General features: G+C 37.9%; 1 protein-coding gene across 8 annotated transcripts in view; it reads left to right on the top strand.

Annotated features, from left to right (window-relative positions):
- SSBP2 (single stranded DNA binding protein 2) overlaps nucleotides 1-9416 on the top strand; it is a 548369-nt gene extending 538953 nt beyond the window's left edge. For all 8 annotated transcript variants that reach the window (XM_050944828.1, XM_050944825.1, XM_050944826.1 and 5 more), the window contains 2 exons: nucleotides 972-1070; nucleotides 3160-9416. In XM_050944828.1, coding sequence (XP_050800785.1) covers nucleotides 972-1070; nucleotides 3160-3189 — 129 coding nt within the window. In that variant the 3' untranslated portion in view covers nucleotides 3190-9416. The remainder of the gene's footprint in view (nucleotides 1-971; nucleotides 1071-3159) is intronic.
- Nucleotides 9417-22512: the final 13096 nt, after the last annotated feature.

The raw sequence follows: 22512 nt of genomic DNA, 5'->3' as shown, positions 1-22512 counted from the left end.
ATGACTTGATAGAATATATGGTATGTGATAGATGACTGCATTAGATTTGATGTGATTATCCAAACTTTGAGCCTCCTGGCATTTGTACATATACAATCTCAACAGTCATACTACATTAACAGGTTTTTTGCATTTAAGTTTTTGGTTAAAAATGAAAAAGGAAGAACCATGATTCCTATAATAAATGTTTTATGCATGAAACTCACAACTCCTCCCCACCCCCAACGCATATGTAAATTGGAGCCTAGTGGTTGGGGTGGATATAATCCATAGGTGAAGTGGCCCATTAACACCCCTAAAGTCATAGGGAGAAAAGGAAGGGAGGGGACAAAGACAGCTGGTGTAGGGGGGGCTGTTTGTGGATTATAGATTGTGATAATAAGCACCAAGGATCTTACAGTCAGGTTGGTGTCTGTCTGTTATATTCAGCAGCAGGTATAGTACATGCATCACATCCACTGGTGAAGTGGTTTAGCAGCGCATAACTGTGATCCTGGGGTAATTCCCAACCAACCACACACTAGTGGTGGAGACCCCAAATATAGGCCTTCATTTAGCAAGGTACTTAAGCATGTGAACGCTACTCATGCACTTAAAGTTATGCATAAGCTTAAGAACATTACTGGATCGTGGCAATAGTGATTTATTTTAATTACAGAGCATAATCTTGCTCCCAATGAAGTCAAGTATAGTTTTTCCACTGACTTAAGTGGGAAAATGTTCCAGGCCTAACCTGAGAACAAGAACTACAGGTAAGTAATTTTCTTCATTTTATAGGCGGGAAACAGCTTTTTCCAGATTACAAACATTCATTCAAATAGTGCAGAGCTGTGATGGCAAGATATATTCTGTGTCATTTTCAGAGATTCCAGTGAGTAGTGTAGGTGTTGTTTTGACAATCATTATGAAGCAAGGAAAGGAATTCAAATCTACAACATATTTACCCTTTATTTTAAAATCTTATTTACCAGAACTCTCCCAGTAATATGAGCATGAGTAATCAGCCTGGCACTCCCAGAGATGATGGTGAAATGGGTGGAAATTTCCTAAACCCTTTTCAGAGTGAGAGTGTAAGTATTTCTTTGACTGTTTTGCTATATGACAGGTACTCAATCCCAGGCTCTTTTCAGGAAAAGCAGTTGTATCTTTAATACAATTTTTGTCTATATTTTTACAAGTCCCTAATGTTATAATATTGATCTGCTGAACAAAAATTGTGCTAAATAATATCAAGGATTGAATTTAAACTTTAAAAGCCAGGAGGCGGAGAGTTACTTCAGAAATTCCATCCCTAACTTAAGTGGTCAGTACATAACAAAAGTGAGATGCACAGGAGTAATAATTATCCTAGAGTCAGGCATACCATATGCATATTCAGAAATGCATGATGAGATGTGCATTTGTCAGTCAAAATCTGAACAGCGTAGTTGATCCTCATATTCTGTTAATCTTTCCAAAGTGGTCTCTCAGTTTGTGACTGCCCAATCTTTGACCCCTGGTAGTATGTCTTCCAGAGCAGGAATGTCTTTCAGAACTGTATCTACACTGAAAGCACATAATTAGACCACTAAGAAATCTAAAAGACTTATTATTTCATAAAACATGACATGGTTTTAGGTCTAGAAAAACAAAGATGCCCTCTAGTGTTCATTCTGTGACAAATGAAACTCTTAAAATTCTTAAAAATGCTGAGTGGTAGAGGCTAAACAAAAATTATTTAAAATACTTTCCAAAGTAAGTAATGACCAAAATGTTCATGCCCAGGTGCCTGAAGTTAGATTTCTAAATCCCCATTTAAGCTCCTAAATAGAAGTGTCCTGTTTTTTCAGAAGTGCTGAGTGGCTTCAACACTTCTGTTCTTAGTGGCATTCACTGCTGTCAGAAGTGAGTACAACTCTATTAATTTAGCCCAGTATCTATGAAGATTAAAAATACTTTCTCCTAGTTCATACCAAGGTCAATTGGCATGGCAAGTTTCATGAAAATCAGACTGAATTTTTGTTTTGCTTCTTCGGTAGACATTAACATGAGTATGAAGAACAAGCAATTTGTTTATATTTTAGCTACAGTATGTATTTCTTTATGAAGAGGGCATCTCTGAATTATTTGAAATGGTAGGGAAAATGACTTTGTACAAAACCTCTTCACAAAAAGAGTGATGTTTCAAAATTTGCAAAAGTGCAATAACCAAAATTCCCATCAAGATTGATCCTGTATAGTCAAGATAGTGCTTTACTCGATGCAGACAGTCCAGACAATCTGAAAGCTCAGACAGAGGCCAGTTCACCAAACCAAACTCATTAAAAGAATGACATATACTATCAGTTATACGCCACAGAAAATTAAGTATCAAAGGGGTAGCCGTGTTAGTCTGGATCTGTAAAAGCAGCAAAGAGTCCTGTGGCACCTTCTAGACTTACAAATGTATTTCCAGTTTGCATGAAGAATGGCCACTGAAATTTGATGCAACTAGCCTCCTAAAATCTATACTGTAGTAGAATTTAAGATTAATCCAAAGGTCTGATTTCATGCCTGTGTGTCATCTCTCCACTGCCTTCTCAGAGCCCATTCAGATGGGTACCTTGTCCACAAGTGGACCTTCTATCAGGCTGTGCAGTCCCCAAGATGTCTAACAGTGACCAGTGAAGGGAATGGTAGAGTACCCAAGGAAGTTCAGACAGCCAGGGCTGGCTCTAGGATTTTTGCCACCCCAAGCAAAAAATTTGCCGCCCCGAGCTTGGAGAGCGCAACTGCTGAAGCAAAAAAACAAACAAAAAAAACGGAGTGCTGCCCCCGGAATTGTACCGCCCCACGCACATGCTTGCTTTGCTGGTCCTAGAACCAGCCCTGCAGACAGCATTAGCCAATAGGGTCCTCTGGAGCTTTAGCTGCAACTGAAAGCTGCCCTCCAATCTAGTTTTACTTATTCATTTAATAAGTTATGTTGTATTTTATATATAAATAAAGTTATATATACAATGAATGTAAAATGCATTACAAATTACAGTGCAGTCCTAGCACAAGCTACAGTACAACTATAGGATAAGATTAAAAAGAGAATGCTGACCTGAAATTCAAACTCACTGTTGTTCTGCTTCTGGAGGGATGTTAGTAACCTGTGAAATAATTGTTGTTAAAATGTGGATTCCTCTTTTTCAGTACTCCCCCAGCATGACAATGAGTGTGTGATCCATACCAAGTCTCCTCATGAAGACCGCAGTGAGTTGGCCCTCTTCAGAGAGCTACTACAGAAGAAAATTGCAAGTCCCAGTGTACAGTTTAACAAAAGGATCTCAGACACAACCAGACCCACCATCTTTTCCTACCATCTCCCCAGTTTTGTGAAGAAAGTGGGTCCAAACGTGATTCAAACAACTGTAAAGAGTGGCATAACAGAACTGCCCAAGAGTGAACTGCAAACAATTATCTGTGTATGTATAAGTGCGGATAGATGTATATGTGTGTGGATATGTTATATTGACATACATACACACACATATACATATATAGACCTGCAGGACATTTGTAAAATAGTATCACATGACATCTTAAGTAGAAATAAGAAATAGAGACTTTTATTCCATCTTTTTTTCATGTTTACATTTTAACTATTAAAATTTGCGTTCCCTTCCCCCCCCACACACACTCCCCCCTCTGAACTGTTCTGTGCTGCGTATATCACTGCTTTATAAGTTATTTTTTAAGGTGAACCCAAGTGGTCAATTGTTCTGATTTTGTAAATGTCTGTCATCATGGATAGGAATAGATTGCTCATAAGAGGGCTTTCATAAACTTGTATTTCATACCAGTTACCTTGTGAATCTCAAACTGTACTCTCTCAAGAAATAGAAGAAAGCTTATCTTAATTTTGTGGGGAAATTTAATAATTTGTCACCTGGCTTTGGTGGTGTTTGGCTTTTTTTGTGGTTTTGTTTTATTTTGTTTTTGTGCTTAGTACCTTTAAAAATAGGATCACTGCAGGTTATTTTTCTTCCTCAAATGAGGCCCAATATCTGCAAAATCTACTTTAAATGGAAGTCTGAGTTTGATACAAGACTCTCAGTTTATCCAGAATATTTTAAAGTTGCTGTAAGTGAGCTCCAGTTGCTATAGAACCTAGCAATAATGTGGCAGGGCTTCTTCAGTCCTTGGAAATAAGTTTTCCCTTTAGCCTGATCTTCCATGTGCATGATGGCAAGTAGAAATACAATCCCTATTACTGAAACGTCTTTTTTTAACAAACTATCAGCTTGTCTCCCTTTTCTGTTGATTCTTGGCTGACTCCCAATTATCCATAGTCCTGATTATCAGAACATATTTAGTGTCTGCCAAGCGATTCAAATAATCAGGACTGTACTTGATTTGTTATTTTTCACCAGGAATACTAGAGCTGAACTCCTTAGAAACTTTCCAGTACAGAGTCACATTAGTGAACCAAAATGACTGAGCATTTTGTGGGTACTTCCCATGCAAGGAGTGTTGGAAGGCTCATGCCCTTATACCAGAAACAGAACAGGAACAGAGGTCTGAGCCTTTTTATAAGGAAATCAATATTCTGTATTTCCAAACTTTGGAGATAGTGGGAGAAAAAGGAGAGTGATTATATGGCTTCCTGCACCATCGAAGAAAAGGGGGAAGTCTCCTATCCCTTAAGGTAAAGCTCTAAAATCTAAGATTATATTACATTGAAAATGAAAGGTTGTACCTGCGTGGTATGAAAAAAGGTGATGTTCAGTACCTGAGGCAAAAAGTGTCCGAATTAAATTCATTCTGCAGATACCAAGCAATGTTCACCCCTCAAAATTCACACCTCAGTGGAACATCTCCAAAATATGGTGCTCACCTACAGATTTGTGAGGAGAATTTTGCCCTTAAATTGTGATAAAAGGTTGCATGTTATGGGGTCAGTGTGCAGGTAGATGCACATCACTGCATGTTTCAGGAGTAGATCAAATTCCCAGTGAGCATATAAATGAATAAAATTAAAATGTCTTTTACCCCACTGTTGGAACCACATAAAGATTAATCTCTTCTTAGGCACCAGGCTGTTACTTGAAATTGTATTCAAATTTTAAAAATTTTATGAGACGTTTACCTTAAGTTAAAAATAATAATTAATGATCATTTGTAACCTTAAATTAGATAAAAGTATTGATATGGTTCTGTTTACTTTACTCTCGGTTATTATTGAGTTTGAGTTCATTTATTCATCTTTTGAAAACAAATAGTTTTTTGCTGTCTCTCAAACAGACTCTTGGAGCACTAATCAATTTCACTTACAAAAATTTTCAAAATTAGACCCCAATCCTGCAACACACATGTATTTAACTTGACTATTGCGAGTAGTCTCATTGGTATCAGTAGGACTACTCACAGTGGTCAAGTTAAATGTGCTCACAACCTTAGAATTTACCAGATAAATGAAATAACACCTTTTGTTTATACATTTTCTGTTTCTCTTTTAGTTTTACATTACCAGGAACTGTTTAGTTTATGGATTTCTTCCTGGGGGAATATATCTGACCATTAAATAAAAATGATGCAAACCAGAATATAAAATAGAAATCATATCCTTTAAAATAGAACTGTCAAAAATGTACTGAATTTTCAGGACTATAATTTTAAAGGTAAAATCACTGTCAAAATATTTTCTCCTAGTTTACCCAGAATTGTATGATATGCTTCTGGCAATATAGCATTTTTTCCTGTGATTTTATCCCAATTTTATCCCACTTGTAGCACAACCTCTCAACTTCTTGTGTCCTCGCCTCCTTTTCCTGATCCTGCATCACTAAAGTCAGTTGGAATTTTGTCATTGACATAAAAGGGATCAGGATCAGTCCCTACAGTACTTAGGTTGGAATTATAGACCCTAGTCCTGCAAAGAATTAAACATGTGCATATCTTTTCACACCTTAGTAATCACACAGACTCCAGTGAGACCACTCAGCTATGTAAAGTTGCACATGTGCTTAAATCTTTGAACGATCAGGGCTGTACATAATTAGAGATGGAAAGAGACCCATTTGATCATCCGATGCATCTCTTGAGTTGTTATGACAAACTTCATCACACATAAGTAATGATCTCTGCTACTCTTACCTTCCTTTTTTAGAGAATGATCCTGCAAAAGTTTACATACATAAATAAAGTTACTCACATACATGTTGGCAGGATCAGGTGCTTATGTCATACATACACACAGTCTGCAGCTAAGCCACAGGGAATAATAGTTGTATTTGCTAAATATGCAACATACACAAAGGACGCCTTTAGCTTTCAAATTTGTATCGGGTTTTTTGTTTGTTAACTTACTTTTGCTTACAAAACTCTTTTATAAGTTTGCAATATAGAGACCAAAATTGAGATTGAAGAAAATTTTATTTCCAAGCACTGATTTTTTTCCTCCCACTGGTGTTTCTCTTGCACTAGATGTTGATGTGTACTGTAACTGCTGTTTGTTTTTATGCTTATTCACCAGCATTGTCAGATGCAAATTGTCTGGATCTGGAAGTAATGCTAATTTAAGGGCAACAGGTCAGCTTTCGCACTAGGTTTTAAGATAGTGGGTTTTTTATATTTTTTTAAAATATGGAGAACAGTAAGGCCTGATTTGCCAAACATTTTTTTTTCAGTAAAATATTTTAAAAGAGACAGATGGAGCCTTAGAACATCGAAAGCAGGGAATAGTGGGTTTTCTTTCTCTCTGCAGGGATGCCAGTTGAAATCTTGGTCGTATTGAAGTGAGTAGGAGTTTTGCTTCTGATTTCAATGGAAGCAGGATTTCACTGTCTATGTAAACATGTGCAAAGGAATCTTCATGTCCATATTTTATTTCCACACAAAGGTTTTGTGGAGACAATAACTCCCATTTCATATTCACTAAAAAAGGAGTGGGTGAAAGAGCTTATGAATCACAAGAAAAGTAGGCTGCCTGAAATGTACATGAAAAAGTACCTTAATATTTTTATATATAGATAGGGCACTTATATTATTTTGCTAGTAAATTTGCATGTGAAGAACTGAAGTTGAGCTCTGTGTTGCTCCTCAATTTATTTTAAAATGAATTTAGAGTTCATGAAAGGTGCTGGATTTGAAAGCCCTTGAGACTAGTCTTTTGTGCACCCCATACTGCCCCAGTAATGTGCCTCAAACGTGATCTGGAGGGCCTATCATTTAAAAGAGAGAGAGTAGTTCTGTCTCCAGTTCATGAAGTCATTAGCCTCTCTGTTGAGTGCCACAGTTGCCAATTTTTATTTGGAAGCCTACTCATTAGAAATTGGACCACCAGCTTATTAGACAATCAACTATAGTCATAACTTTCAGTCACTAACCTGCTCCAGTTTTGAAGTAGTGACCCAGAGGTGAAAAGCACCATTTCCCGTGAACCTGAGACATCCATCCTCCTATGAGCTTTGTATTTTAAAGGGAAGTATTTTAGTTTAATTAAGTATTTTGAGTAGATCAAACTAGCAGAGGTGATTAAAAACTTTTTTCTGTGTGAATCATCGAAGTATGGGGTTGTAAGGGATCTTGAGAGGGAAGACTAAGTATACCTAGACCATCTGTGGCAGGTGTTTGTTAAACTTGTTCTTAAAAACCTCCAGTGACAGGGATTCCACAACAACGCTTAATAACCTATTGCAGTAATTAACTATCCTTCTAATTTGAAAGATTTTCCTAATATATAACCTCATCTCCCTTGCTGCAACTTTTAGTGTACACAGAGAACAATTATTCACCATCCTCTTTATAACAGCCCTTAACAAATTTGAAGACTGTTATCAGGTCCCCCCCAAGTCATCTTTTCTCAAGACTAAACATGCACAGTTTTTTAAACCTTTCCTTATAGGTCAGGTTTTCTAAACCTTTGATCGTTTGTGTTGCTTTCCTGTGAGCTCTCTCCAGGTTGTCCATATCTTTCTTGAAGGTGGTGCCCAAAACTGGACACCATACCCGTGAGGGTGGAATCCTTGCGTCAGAAGGATAACGAATTCCTACAGTGGCTAAAACACATTTAGATTTTCCCCTGTCCCATGATTAGCAAATGAAATACTGTATGTAGAGAGGGTTTGGAATTAGATGGGTAATTTAATGAGGGACCAGCTGTTACAATATTCAGAGTTGTATATTTAAATTTTTCCCCTTGATATAATCACTTTTCAGCTGATAAATATTGCACTGATATCTATTTCCTGGATCATTTAATTATTTGTTAAGTATTTTAGCTCTGTTCCTAGCCAACTCTAGTATTTTTTGTTGTTAAATATGAGCTAAATTCTGTAAGATTTGGTCCTATACATTGAAAGTTGGAGAGCACAACAAATTTAGAGATTAGTGATGCAAAAATAAAATTGCCAGCAGAAGTAAATTGCAAGTGATGATATAACACCTGATAGCACCTGTTCCAATCCCATTTGGGTTTGTTTGGGTGGCTTTGAGGATGGGAATCATGTTGAAGCACATAGCTTGCAAATAAAAACTGTTAAACTCCCTTCCGTACAAGTGACAGCTCATTTCTCTTCAAACAAACTGATGTTTGTGGCAGTTTAATATTAGCAAATGATCACATTAAGGATCTATCTCAATATGTCATGGTGCAAAAAACAGATATAAAAAATTCAGTCCGGCCCTGAAATGTAAATGAGTTATGCTTAAATACGTTGTGTATGTAACTTCCTTTGTTTCTCCAGACATTATTGGTCTGGTGGTGCAAGCCCTTACTCATGCAAGTTGTCCCATTGAAGTCTTGATGCAACTGCTCATGTGAGAAGCAGGTTTGCAGGATTCCACCCCCAATTGCAAGAAATACATGGTTTTATTTGGCTTGTAATCTTATTTAGCCATATACATAGATACAGCAAAACGTAAAGGGCAGGTTGAAATCAACAAAATGATGTTGGTTTTGAAGGGAAAGAGTCCAATGAGCCCTTCATAGGTACAAATCATTGCTTTGACTGCACACATTACCGGTAGTTCAATTTACAAATATTATCATATTTGCAACTTGTTACAGTAATACATTTAGAATTAATAATTGGACCTTCCACTCAAAAAAACGTACTAAAACTCTGATCCTGCAGACACATGAAGTCAATGGGATGCCTCACAGGCTTAAAGTTAAGCATCTGTATAAGGATTTGTAGGATTGGAGCCTAAATTGTTCATTCTTGAGTCTTCCCTGAAATAGACACTTTATTTTTAAATTTTTTAGCAATGCAAGAGTGTATTTGTGCATCAATATAATTGATACCTGGAATGAGATTTGGCTTTCTTCTGTTTCTTAATTTATCAGACCTCTCTCCACAGCTACCTAAAATATTTCTGTGAACGTGTCCTTTCATCTTGTTTTAAATTGTGTATTCATATTTTTTCATTAAAACAGTTAACAGCTGTACAGTTTTTATCCAAACTCACATTTGGTTACTGTTCATCATTTAAGTTTAAAATATATAAGGAAGCCTCTCATGTAATGGGAAAACTTGCCATAAAAATGTATAAAGGTGTATGCCCTTTTCTTGGGTACATTTTTTCAAATTTAGTAAAAACACAGTTTCCATTTATAACTTGAAACCTTCCGTTTCTAGCCACCATTTAATTTCTATGTGTAAAGGAGGTAGAAAAATAAATGGCTTTTGTTTTTCATTTGGATTCAGCATACTAAATATTTGCTGAATGACATAGCTTTGAGAAACTGGATCAAAACATTTGTATTCAATCATTGTTATCAATAACAAATAACATTCAAAAACTGTGATTCCTAAAATCAAATGGGAGAAAATTATAAAGGCTCTATTCACAAATATTTGAGCTTTATGTTTGCACCAATTTTTTAAAGTGTATATGATGGATGGCTGTCTGCGGCCAGTTAGCTGTGTAAGGCTTTGTATTTGCATTAAGCAGACACTGAACAACACAAAGTGAATACACTGGCATGCGCACAGAGTATGGTAAGTAATGGATGATTCATCTACAAGAGTGCACAAAGCCATTCGCTAAATTCCAGATACTCTCATGTGTGACAGTCTCTGCTGCCTAGTTATTCACTTCTGTAAATGCATGTGAACGCACACAGTAGATGATGCATTTGGGGGCTTTCTCCCGATGTTCATATGCCAGGAAGAGAATCCCCAGTTTCATCTTACTTACAGCAATAATTTGGTGGCACTAGAGTCTATATAGAGAATCCAGGGCAAACATGGATGATCTAAACAAGATTTTGTATTTTCTCAGTGCCCTGTTTTACTGAAACGCATGGAAAGTAGGATTGTGTGATTGATATTTACTCCTGCCCCTGCACAGAAGGAAATGATAACAATTACTTCTGTACCCACTTTTGACAGAAACCAAATAAAATGAAACCACTATTAATAATTAATTGATGTGAAAATTACTACCATGTAATGGTGCTAATATCACTGAGGAGGCAGATTATCAGCCATGCAAATTAGCTGTTCCTAGGTTTTATTTATAGAGTTAATGTCTATATTCCTTTTTTCTCCTCTCTCTTTGGATATTGTTTTCCACCTATCCTGCTGCATGCCAGCTGTTTGCACAAAAATCGTGTGCAATTGCTGCAAGAATAATTTACACAAAATCCATGCAAAATGTTGCTTACATTTGTGAATAGAGTCCTAATTGTACATAGATTATTTCATTAGAGATGTTGCAATAAACATTTTTTGTGTAAGAAATAGCTTGTTTCTTCAAGTCCTGATCCTGCACTTTGCTAGGAATCCTCAGCACTAGAGATTAGGGCATGTCGCATCTCGCAGGATTGTGCTCTAAATCAGGCCACAGACACTCTGTGGCTCTTAAAATGATCTAAAACAAGAGTTGCTGCTTCCCATAGAAAATGGGGAGAAAAATCCATTCTGAATAAAACACACTTAGTTGAAATAGAAGGATGTAACACTGCTTTACTAAAACCGTCCTTGGAAAGTCCGTGATTTGAGAAGTGTACTTTATCAGTGAGAAACTGATTAGCAACACCATCAACAAAAGAGAGAGACAAGAATCGGTAACTGCCCTGTTCTTCAATATATAAGTGCAGCCCCCAGAGGCTATAGGTCCCAGTGGGAGACCATTCAGACGAAGGTGAGGTCCCCCTCTTAATCAAGAGAGAACATTACAGACTGCGACATATAATCACCATAGCCCATGATTTATAAATAAAGGATGGGCAAAGTCTGAGTGCCTTGCCTTTTGACAACTTGACTAAGAGTATATAAGAAATTAAAGTGTATGCAGAAAACTGAAAGTTGATATTTTTTAAATTATACTTTTAAACAATATTATTCAGAAATTTGACATTCAAAAATGTCAATAAAATATTTCCCAGAGCTATTAAAAAATTTCTAAGGCACTCCCAGTTTTTATTTGACTTACCACCTTTCAGATGATTCTTAAATGAAAAAAAAAATCCTAAGCAAAAACAGAAAAATCAGCATTAAACAATGGTATAAATGAAGTGGAAGCTGGGGCTTTGTGGGCTTTTGTATTTCTAATAAAATTTTAAGTTTCAGGAAAACAAATCTTTACAAGAAACGTCTATAAATTTGTAGAGGCAATTAATGAAATGTAAATCAAATTGATTTAATTGTGCAAAGACCAACTTTGTTTTGGACTTTTTGTGGCAAGTATCCCCTTGCAAAAAATATTGTGGTGCATCTACTATTGTTTTCCTTTTTGTGTGTATGTGTGTGCATGTGCACATGCATGCATATGCCTAATGTTAAAAACCCTTTATTATATACGTTGGCCTTTCGTGCATCTTTCAACGTCTGCTTACTGTTGGGGGGAAGGAAGAATTTACTATCTGGTGGATTATATCTACTTCAGTTATTTAAAGCATTGGTAAACTATTGTCAACTTGTTCACATTTGCACAAGACATTCTATGTAGAAAATGTATATTTTTTAATGCTGGCATTATAACTTCGGCAATCATGCATACTCTGTACATTATTGTAGGTTTTATGTAAGAAATCTTGTCACCATTGCTTAATACTGTAAATTCTTGTTTCAAAGCAAGAGGTGGCTTTTGATTGAACAGCCATGTGTATTTTATGGTACTGTAGTACTTGTTCTGTTGTCAAAATTTGCTGTTCACATATGGTTAAAGCCTTGTTAAGCACGCTTAGGGCTTTCAGAATTTATTTTACACAACACAGATATCAGCTATTAACAGGGACATTAAATCATATGTAACTTAAGAAATTTCACCTGAGTTCAGGTCCTTTTAGAGAGCTTGGTGTTAGATTTCAGTAAGCAGTTGCTGGCTGCAGTTTAACACATTTCATTGTCTTAGTGTTGGGTATGCATCAGTGTGTGCTTTCCAGTTCAGTGGAGATTATCCCTCTTGACCCAAAGCCTGAGTAATTGGACTTTGTGCAGGGAACTAAGCAGGGAATGGATATCCTTCCTTTCACCATCTCCAACCCACAGCAGGCTACAGGACTACAGCATGGCACTTCACAGCCACTGTTCCCACTTATAGGGTTCCTTGCCTCTGTAACCATATAAGCATGGATTCAGTGGCCCCTCCTCTGGTCTACTTCTTCTGCATCAGGTACTGGACACAAGTGCAGAACCCACCCTGGGGGCATGCAGGAGATGAGGAAGTACTACCTGCATACTATGCTCATATCCCCTACACAGGCCACTAATGCCCTCCTCTACTAAATGAATGCATTCTTAGTAAGAATTATTCAGGTGGCCTGCAAAGGAAAGTAAAATTGAATTTCCCTCCCTCCCCTTTTTTTTTGTTTTTGTTAGTTTGTATAAAGAAGACCTGAAATGTAGATTTTAATTTGTTTTCTTGTTTTTTTTTTTAATATATATTAGGAATTCAGATCCTGTCTGGGTATGAATATTTTGATATCCAGACAACTAGTGAAACAGCTGACAGCATGAGCCAAGAAACTTGAGATGTTGAGAGAGAAGGAATTTTTACTCAGACCATTTAAAACTGGTTTTTGCTTGTTTTCTTGAACAGCTATTTAACTGAAATAACTACCATAATTAACATTTTGAATAAAGGAAGCCTTTATTAAATTCTTGACACCTTCACCCTTTCAATTAAAATGTTAAAAGCACACAGTAAATATCTCTTATACCTCCTAGTGGTTCTCCCAATAAAAATCAAGGACATATTTGTGATATTGGTAAAGGTAAAAAAGAAAAAACTTTTAAAAAATCATTTGAGAGCCTCTATATATATCATTGAAAAGGCTGAAAGAGCAGAAACCCTATTTTACAAAAAAATCCTTTGCAGGTCACCTTTAAACAACTAGATAGGTGTGTCATAGAGGAAGAACAGTTTCCAAAATTGTGAATTAGACTACTAGTCAATCCTTAATTTTATAAAGAAAGGAAAATCTTCATTCAAAATGCAACATTCAAAATAAGCAGAAATTTCATTTGAGTAAACAAATAAATCAATATTCTAGGATATAGTACAGAAAACACTATCCTATTTCCATACAAGGGTACACTAATAAGTTCAAGTGAATATAAAATCAAAGCTGCTAGTATGTGGAGGTTTCTGTAACAGCTGTCCCAGTCCCCTAAACTTGATCTTCATAGTCTACAGCTGCTTCAAGAATCACTCCATTTCACACCACCACCATATAAGAACATGATAGCTGGTAGCAAAAGTTTCAGAAACAAGTCTCACAAATATCTTTGAGGGAAGATTTCTGCTTTAAAAACACGTAAACTAGTGAGCCTTACTTTAGAATGGAAAATCATTCCAGGTTCAAATCTCTTTAGACCTTGTTTGTGAGTCATTTTTAAAAGCATCCTTTTTAATCATTTAAGAAGGGAAGCAATAAGTACCCAGAGATCCAACAAGCTGCCTGACATCAATCACTTCACTTCCCAAATGATTGCGTCTTGCTTTGGGAGATATTTACTACTGTACCTACAACCACTTGAAAGAGTTGCCCTCACAATGCCTCTGTATTTGAATCATTGGTCTAAGTCTTTTAGAAAACAAATCATCTATCAAAGAATGGAGCATCCTGCAACTACTTTGTGAAATGTTCTCCTGTTCTCCACCATCTATTGCATGTGGTGGAATTTTGGTATTATTGGCACTATTGTGCAGAAAGGTGCAGAAACTAAATTTGACTATGATTTTGTAGTTATGTATTGAGAAAGCCCTCGCTCCCCCAGCAGAAGTGTCTCAGAAGGCTCAAAATGTAACACAATCATTGTGGTTGCCTGGTGTGAAAAGGAAGCCATCCCACAGGAAAAATTCATAGCTCCCTTGAATGCCATGAAATCAGACTCCATAGTTGTACCCCAAGGAAAATTTGTGACACGTCACTGGAGTGACCGGGGCATGGCCAATGGGTCCATGAATTGTGTGGCTCAACTAACCACAAAGTACATGTGGGAAGGTACCTTGCAGCGCTGCAGCAGCTACAACAGCCCATATGTTATAGCAGCAACCATGGACCAGTTCCATGGGTATTCCACATCCTGGGGTCAGGTCCCCCATACCAAACTCATCTTTTGCACTTACCACAATTGTGGGTGAGAATTTCACCCCAAAACAAAACTGGAATTTTTGTGAAATAATGATTTTCTGTACTCTTCAATCTTGGAGTCTAACTTTTCACATTAGATTCTTGCCTCCAGCATTTTGACTCTCTTATATTTTCCTTTTTTAATAGAATTTGAGCTGATTTTTGTTTGAATAGTTCTGGGAGCTTTTACCCCCTTTTTAAAATGTTAACCTTAGTTCAGTGGATATTGTTCATTTTTTATTAATAATCTTTAATGGGTGCACAAAAGGGGTTCATTCAGTTAAACTATCCAATAAGGAAACTAAAATCAACTAAAATCAATCGATCATGTTTGTTGCTCTCTAATTTCAAAATATTAGATAGTTGTAACCAAAAAGTGAATGTGCATAGCCTTTGTTTCAGATGAATTTTATGTGCATAGCAGTCAGCATTTATTTTCCGCTGTCACGAGTATTACTGAACAAAGTGGGCTATTTGGAAAGTCAGTGATCTAGCAGTTCATAATTCAGGATTTTGAGACGATCAGTCATAATGGCAGTTCATGTTTTTCACACTGTCTCTTGTAAACGTCTGTCTTTTGCCACATCCTGATTTGGAGATGTGGGAATCCTATGCTTTAGATGATTAGCTCCTTGTGGGTGGTGCCATTGCATAGGCTGACAAGCTCCTTGTGTAACATATTCTACCCTAAGCCCCATAGCCTGCACCAAACACCAAGCGTCCAGGTTCTCCTGTTACGCTAGTGCAACTTGCTAACACTCCCCACTAATTATTGTCACCAAATCATAATACTGATTGCAGCAAGAGCTCCCTCTGCTACTTGTTAAGGAACAGCAGAGATTAAAAAAATATAAACGTGGTCACCCATAGTGTGCCCAACTTCTCAACACCAAGGTGTTGAGAAGCAGAATTTGCCTCTGAACTTGGCTTATCACTTCATCAGGCAAGAGTAGATTTCATTTTCTTTCATGAGTCTATCAGCAGCTGTATTGATATGTTTGCTTTGTTTTCTGAATTGCAACTCATTTTATATTGAAAATGATTATGCTTATTGTGTGGCATTGTATGAAGTGTCGGAAAAGGCTGTTTATTATGTGCTAATACAGTCACTGCTTACCAGTTAGATATTTCAGGGGCTGAATTGCAACCAAAAGTTATGTTCAAGAATCATATTAATTTTAATGTTATACTCACATGAAAAAGGGGCTGTTTCTCTTGCTGTTTCTGGGTTTCACTGAATTTTAGGGAAAAGGGCAAATGGCACTATCGTTGTAATTGGAAAAGTGACTGTGATGGCAGCTAACTGATTGCTTTTGAGGTGCATCAGAACAACAGGATCCATTCAATGACTCAGCTGATACACTTCCAGCTGTCTTGGTAAATCAATAGTGAATGAATAACTTTTACATTCTAAAGGGGTTTATCATTTTATGGATATAGAAGATGACCAAGCTGACCTGCCAAGAGGCAAAAATATAGCAATTAGTCTATGATCATATGTAGCATTATTCATTTTTAATGTGCCATTATATTTATACTTTTCAATGTTTTTTAGCGTTCTATGAACTTGAGGCAGTTTGGAGGAGAAAAATAAATCTCTCTCGTATAGCAAAAACAATTCATAATTTACACTAAATGTAGACCACTACCATACCTTTTATTTCCTGTGCCTTAAACATATTTGAGTAGATAAACTTCCTCCCCTTTTCTTGGTTGTTTGATATCTTTAACTGCTGTCTAGTAACTCTGATGTCCTTCTTTAATATGGAAACATCTGACATAAGAACATTGGAGACTATTTGGGCTAGTGTGCACTTTTCCTCCATTCAAGAAAGCCATATTCTTCATAAGATCATAAAACACAAAGACTTCATACAGTTTGCTTTCTGCCATCTCCATCCATGGGACTGCATGTAAAGCAATTGGTACACAAATGTGATTCTGTTTACCCAATACAGGCTCCATCCTGCATCTTTTTTTCACTCACAACTCCCATTCACTTCACAATTATTTGAGAAGGAGTTTGGGGAGTACAGAGAATGCAGAACTAGGACTTTCACAGAGGTGTATGCTGCTGTTAGCCAGTACGCCTCTACCTCGATATAATGCTGTTCTGGAGAGCCAAAAAATCTTACCGCGTTATAGGTGAAACCACGTTATATCGAACTTGCTTTGATCCACCGGAGTGCGCAGCCTCGCCCGCCCAGAGCACTGCTTTACCGCGTTATATCCGAATTCGTGGTATATCGGGTTGTGTTATATCAAGGTAGAGGTGTATCTTGTCAGCAACCAGAGAAATGTAGCGTTTTGCCAACTTCTTTCTAGTGAAAACACTGAGCGTGCTTAGCACTTAAGTTTCAGAGACACAAGTGTCAGACTGTATAATTGCATCTCATCTAATTTTGACACTTAACCACTAATATTTTATGAAGTATGAATCTCAATAGTATCTATATGCTTTGATTCTGATATACCAATCAACAGCAAAACTGAACGATGAACATCCAGGTTTACACACAAAAAATCATTTTTTAAAAAAAAGGTTCCTTGTTATGATTTTGTTCATTATTTCTAGAACATTTTCAACATTAAAGTATTTTTCTACATGATTATCTGAGGCTTATCTTTCTTCACCAACCAAAATGGTCGTCTACATTGTGAAAGGCACCAGAACTTCATAAATATTGGCTTTGTACCTGTCTAAGGCGTTACCAGAATTTTTAGCCAAGCCATAAACCTTTTATTTTATATATGTTTGTGTAATTAAAGAAATTAGAAACTTTAGATGTAAAGGAGTCTCCCTAGCCACCATTTTACTCTCATTCTCTCTGATTCCTAGGGGTTCATAGTTGCCTTTTTGAAGCCACAAAGTTATCTCTTTAAACCAGTGCAGTCTAAGAGCTGTGTTAGATTCCATTTATGGAGTATAGTATTTGAATGTGGAAGGTTCACTTTGGTTAGTAGGTGTAACATATGTCATTAGGGACATGGATACTTACAAAAAGGTTAGATAACAAAATAAAAACCAAGATGGTACAAGTAAAAATGTAAAAATTTGCCATCAAAATCTGTTCTAGAATGGTTGAGGTTTTGTTTTGTTTTTAAACTTTTGTCCTTTTATATGTTATTTTGCAGAAGAGGACTTTGGGGACTGTCAGACCACACGAGGAATTTTAGAAATATATCACTCAGCAATCATTTTATAGAGTTGAAGTTCTAAATGCACTATGATTTATTACAAAACATATTTTCTTCTGCTTGCAGACATGGTTGTTCCATTTTGTGATAAGTTAAATTAAGCAGTTAATTTGTTGCACTGCATAGCTGCATGGATTCATCAAGTGTACATATTTACCTGTGCTACATTATTTTGGGTTTTGTATTTGAATTTGCAGTATTGATTATTTTTGTATTTTACTTTGCCTCTGTTATTGGAATTGTAATAGACATAATTTATACATATGATTTTACAACTGTTTTGCAACCGAAAAGTCATCTTTAAAGTTTAAAGTTTTATTGATGGAAACTCATTAAAAATGGTATAAGAATCATATTAACAATTGTTTTGTGTTTTAATGCTCTCTGTACATAAATATATGTCTATTTATCTGTTTAATGGTGCTTGTGTCTTGCAATTTTGGATACATTTTAGAATAAAGTTTCATTTTACAAGAATAAGTTGTATTTTCAAAAGCTGTGTCAAAACAACATTTTTTTCAAGAACAACTATGAATATAGTTGTAAAATATGAATGTCTTCATTGTTTTTAATTTCAGGCACTCAAACATTTGTTTCAATAATATGTGAGCATTTACTACTAAAGTTGCATTACTATATGTTGTGGCTGCATTGAGTTATTTCAATAATTGATATTCCAATAGTTAAACCATCACTCAAAAGAGCCATTGCCAAAATGTGTCCTGCAGTTGCTGAAGCCATCTGTAACAAAGGATTTTTAAGAGCCTTTTGTATGTATTGCATCATGGCTATCACTGCTTTTTGGCTGTAATTTTCCAAGATTTAGTGGAACTCATCTGACCTTTATCTGTTTAATTATAGCACATTTTGAAAGGGGTTGAGCAGGTGGGCTTGAACTAAAACTCCAGATTAGAATATCCCTGAATTTTGAGGACGTTTAGGTACAGACCAGAGCTTCAAACCTAGCCCCTAGTTCTCTAAAGAGTTAACCCAACCTCCTCTGCATCCCTTGGAATAACTTCTAACTGGGTGAAATTCTCATCTGGAGCCTAATGTTGTTTGGGCCTGTCACTGGTTTAACTGTGTAACTGTAAGACTAGTACTGTTGCTCTGGCCAGACTTGTTTTCTAGCTCTAATGGCTTTATTTTACAGATTTACTCACATCACACACAGAGCTCATCTTTTATTAACACGTTCCTAACTCCTTCTGCCACACTTTCTCTGAAAATACTCTGCTGTGTCATGTACTTCACAGCACTCCTGAGATATGCTGTTGTGCAGTACAAAGCTCTTATAATCACGTTGCTTCAATTACAAAGGCATATTATCAGGGGATGGAAATCTAATAGCTAGTACATTTTTTTTTTTAGCTATATGTAAAATTGCACCTCTGTTTTTTGTTTTGTTTGTTTTTTTTCAGGTCTGCACAGAAAGCTGCAAGCTTATCAGGTGAGACTCATGTCTTGACATGTATAAACTTATAAAACTGCTTTTTAATGGCAACGACTTCCAAAATCTATTAACCACAGTGTTAAGGTTTAATTCGCTTTAATTCACTGCCAGTTCATAGTCCAAAATATTCAATTCCTCTAATTCTTCCACTCATTTACTACTGGCCACCTCTTGCAGTAGTCTTGATTTTGCCATGTTTAAGGCTTTCTTTTAAAGATTCCAATATTTGAGTTCAGTAAATAGAAACATGGGCCTCTGAAACTGTAGTCCACAGAGTCTTCCTTGGTCATGTGCTGATAGCTCCACCCCCTTCTTCACAACTGAGAGGAAGGATGGTACATTGGCCTTACCCTGTGCTATAGGAGACGAGTTTAAGTCCTACTCTGCTTCAGATATCTTATGGGACAGCGGACAAATCACACAGTGTTGCTGTGCCTATTTTCCCCATGGTGCTAATGCCTAATAGAGAAGTGTTCAGTTTATTTTTGTAGCTATGAGGAAAGAGAAACAAGCCTGGGAGCCTCCAGCAGGGGCTACCATGAGATAAAAAGATGCAGGGAGAGGAACAGCCAGAAAGAAGCAAGAGACCCCAATAAATTACCTCAGCAGACAGTGGCAAAGTGGAAAAGCAGGAGAAAGGAAATCTATAAGAGCGGAGGAAACTAATTTGCTTTTAAGGTTATTTATTGTACACATGCATGTTAGCCAAGTACTATTGTAGTCACAAGGAAGGTTTGGGAAGACTAATAGAATTGTGGTAGGGGAGCTGGAGGGGAAAATGGCCTATTGGACTATCTCATTCCTTGGAAGTTGTCCCCACTAAAAAATCTATGAGAATTCATGACTCAGAAACCTCCTGTACTTTTGTCAGAGCTTCCTTATCAGCTTTGTCCTATAGGCTCAAACCTAAAAACATAAGAATGTCTGCCCTATACCAGATCAAAGGTCCATCTAGCCCAGTATCCTGTCTTCTGACAGTGGCCAATGCCAGATGCTTCAGAGGGAATGTACAGAACAGGGCAATTATCAAGTAATCCAGTCTCAGTTTCTGGCAGTTAGAAATCGCATCCCTGATCATCTTGGCTAATAGCCATTGATGGACCTATCCTCCATGAACTTAGCTAATTCTTTTTTGAATACAGTTATACTTTTGGACTTCACAATAACCCCTGGCAACAAGTTCCACAGGTTAACTTTGCATTGTGTGAAGAAGTACTTGCTTATTTAACTAACAGTGACAGTAGAGCGTTATTAATGGTGTCACTAGTAGGTCCAATCAACTAGCATGCACCTTTCTGCCTGGGAAAAAGGTCTATTGCCCAGAATCCAGGAACAAAAAGCAGAGGTAATATGTGAGCAAGTAAAAGTGTCAGGTTTTATGTAATCCAGACCAGGGGAATAGGAAAGTGTGGAGGCCTACTGGGTGACTGACATTGGCACAGCCGTATTGAATTGCCACTCAGAGACATAAGTATCCAAAAGGGCTAAGTGGGAATGGAGCAACAAGAACTGAGAGAGGTAGGGGGAAGGAGAAGAGGCTGAGTTGAACTACAGAACTGAGCTGTCAGTTAGAGGGCAGAGGAGGGGCTAGTTGACGTCAGCAGGGCTCCCAGGAGCCAGGGAGTGAATTGGCCTTTGGAAGCAAGGCTGCCAGGGTACAGTGGGGAACATATGCTGGTGTTCCCAGTACGCTGTGTTGAGAGCACTGGATTGTCTGTGCCCCTGATAGCAGCATGCGCTGTAGCAGAGCATTCTGCTTCTTATTGCCTCCATGAGTTGCTTCTGCATCTCCCTATCTTTCTCCACAGTGGTTTTTGCCATGGCAATGCTATCTCTGGCACCATGGTGCTTTCTCTGGCCACTTCAGTGCTCTCTTTGGATAGCTCCCTGTATTTTTTGCTCTCTGACATCAAATACAACCCCCAACTCTAAGTTGTTTTCAGTTTTGGGGAGAAGTCTGCAAAGATTTTCCCCTGAGTTCTCTGCTTCTTCCTCTTCAAGTTAGCCAGCCACTTGGCCATTGGGAAAGACTCTGTTCTTGGGGATCTGGCCATTGTAGGTGCCATGGCTGGGGGAACAGAGAAAAATAACCCTCATATTCCAGAGAGGCAATTATAGCATTTTTAATGGGTATTTGCCCTCCTTGTGTTCCTCCTCTGATGACTCTTGCTGTTTGTCCTTGTGGGGCAGCAGTGGATTCCATAACCTCCTTGGATTCAGTAGTGGTGTCACTGCTTAAACTCCTGTCCGGCTTCTCAAAAAAATGGACAGGTCATATTTCCATGGCTGGACTGTTTCCTGGCATCCCTTGTTTTAATGTACATTCTCCTGACCTGTTTACTCGATCCAGCGCTAGTCAGTGCCTTGGTTGGGACTCCTCATGGACATCTGCTTTGCAATGTCCTCAAATATCAGAGGAGTAGCCGTGTTAGTCTGGATCTGTAAAAGCGGCAAAGAATCCTGTGGCACCTTATAGACTAACAGATGTTTTGGAGCATGAGCTTTCGTGGGTGAATATAGTCTATAAGGTGCCACAGGATTCAATGTCCTCAAAGACATCTTTCTTTCAGTGGCTGGCCCCTAAAGGTTGCTACACTGATGCTTCTCCCCAGATGGCAATGAGGTCCAGGCAGGACCGGCGCTAGGGGTTTTAGCGCCCTAGGCACACGGCAATTTCGCCACCCCACGCGCTGGTCCCGCGGCTCCGGTGGAGGTGCCACAGTCGTGCCTGCGGGAGGTCCACTGGAGCCACGAGAGCAGCCAACCGTCCACAGCCATGACTGCGGCAACTCCACCGGAGCCGCCTGCCGCCCCCTCCGGCAAAATGCCGCCCACCAATAATCCTGGCGCCCTAGGCAATTGCCTAGGCCACCTAAATGGAAGTGCCAGCCCTGGATCCAGGGCTCAGCCAGGTCCAAGTGGCTGTTTGAGACGCATTATAAAGCTTCTGGAGTTATATCAGAGCAATGCTGATATACTCAAATCCAGGAGCAAATGAGCAAATTCTGGCCACATGCCAGTTTTGAAACAGGGACGGGAACCTCAGGTCAACTTGACCCCAAGCAGTGGAGAGCACACAGGGAAACAGGTCAGTAACAGACAAAGCCTGAGATAGCAGATGAAGGACTGTCAAAGTAGAGCACTTCAGCATTGTGTGCACATGAACAGTAGATCAAAATAACTCAGTTCACAGCTATCTTAATACACTTTGGAAAAGGATTCCAGAGCTCATGATAAATCTGGTGTTAGTGTGCTGTAATAAATTGTGTCATGTGTACCTGGGCATTTTTGCACTGGAGAAACTTGAGTTGATGTGGATTAACTCTTC

The sequence above is a fragment of the Gopherus flavomarginatus genome, chromosome 3, assembly GCF_025201925.1.
Source record: "Gopherus flavomarginatus isolate rGopFla2 chromosome 3, rGopFla2.mat.asm, whole genome shotgun sequence".
Taxonomy (NCBI): Eukaryota; Metazoa; Chordata; order Testudines; family Testudinidae; genus Gopherus; species Gopherus flavomarginatus.
This window is presented reverse-complemented; position numbering and strand designations above follow the sequence as displayed.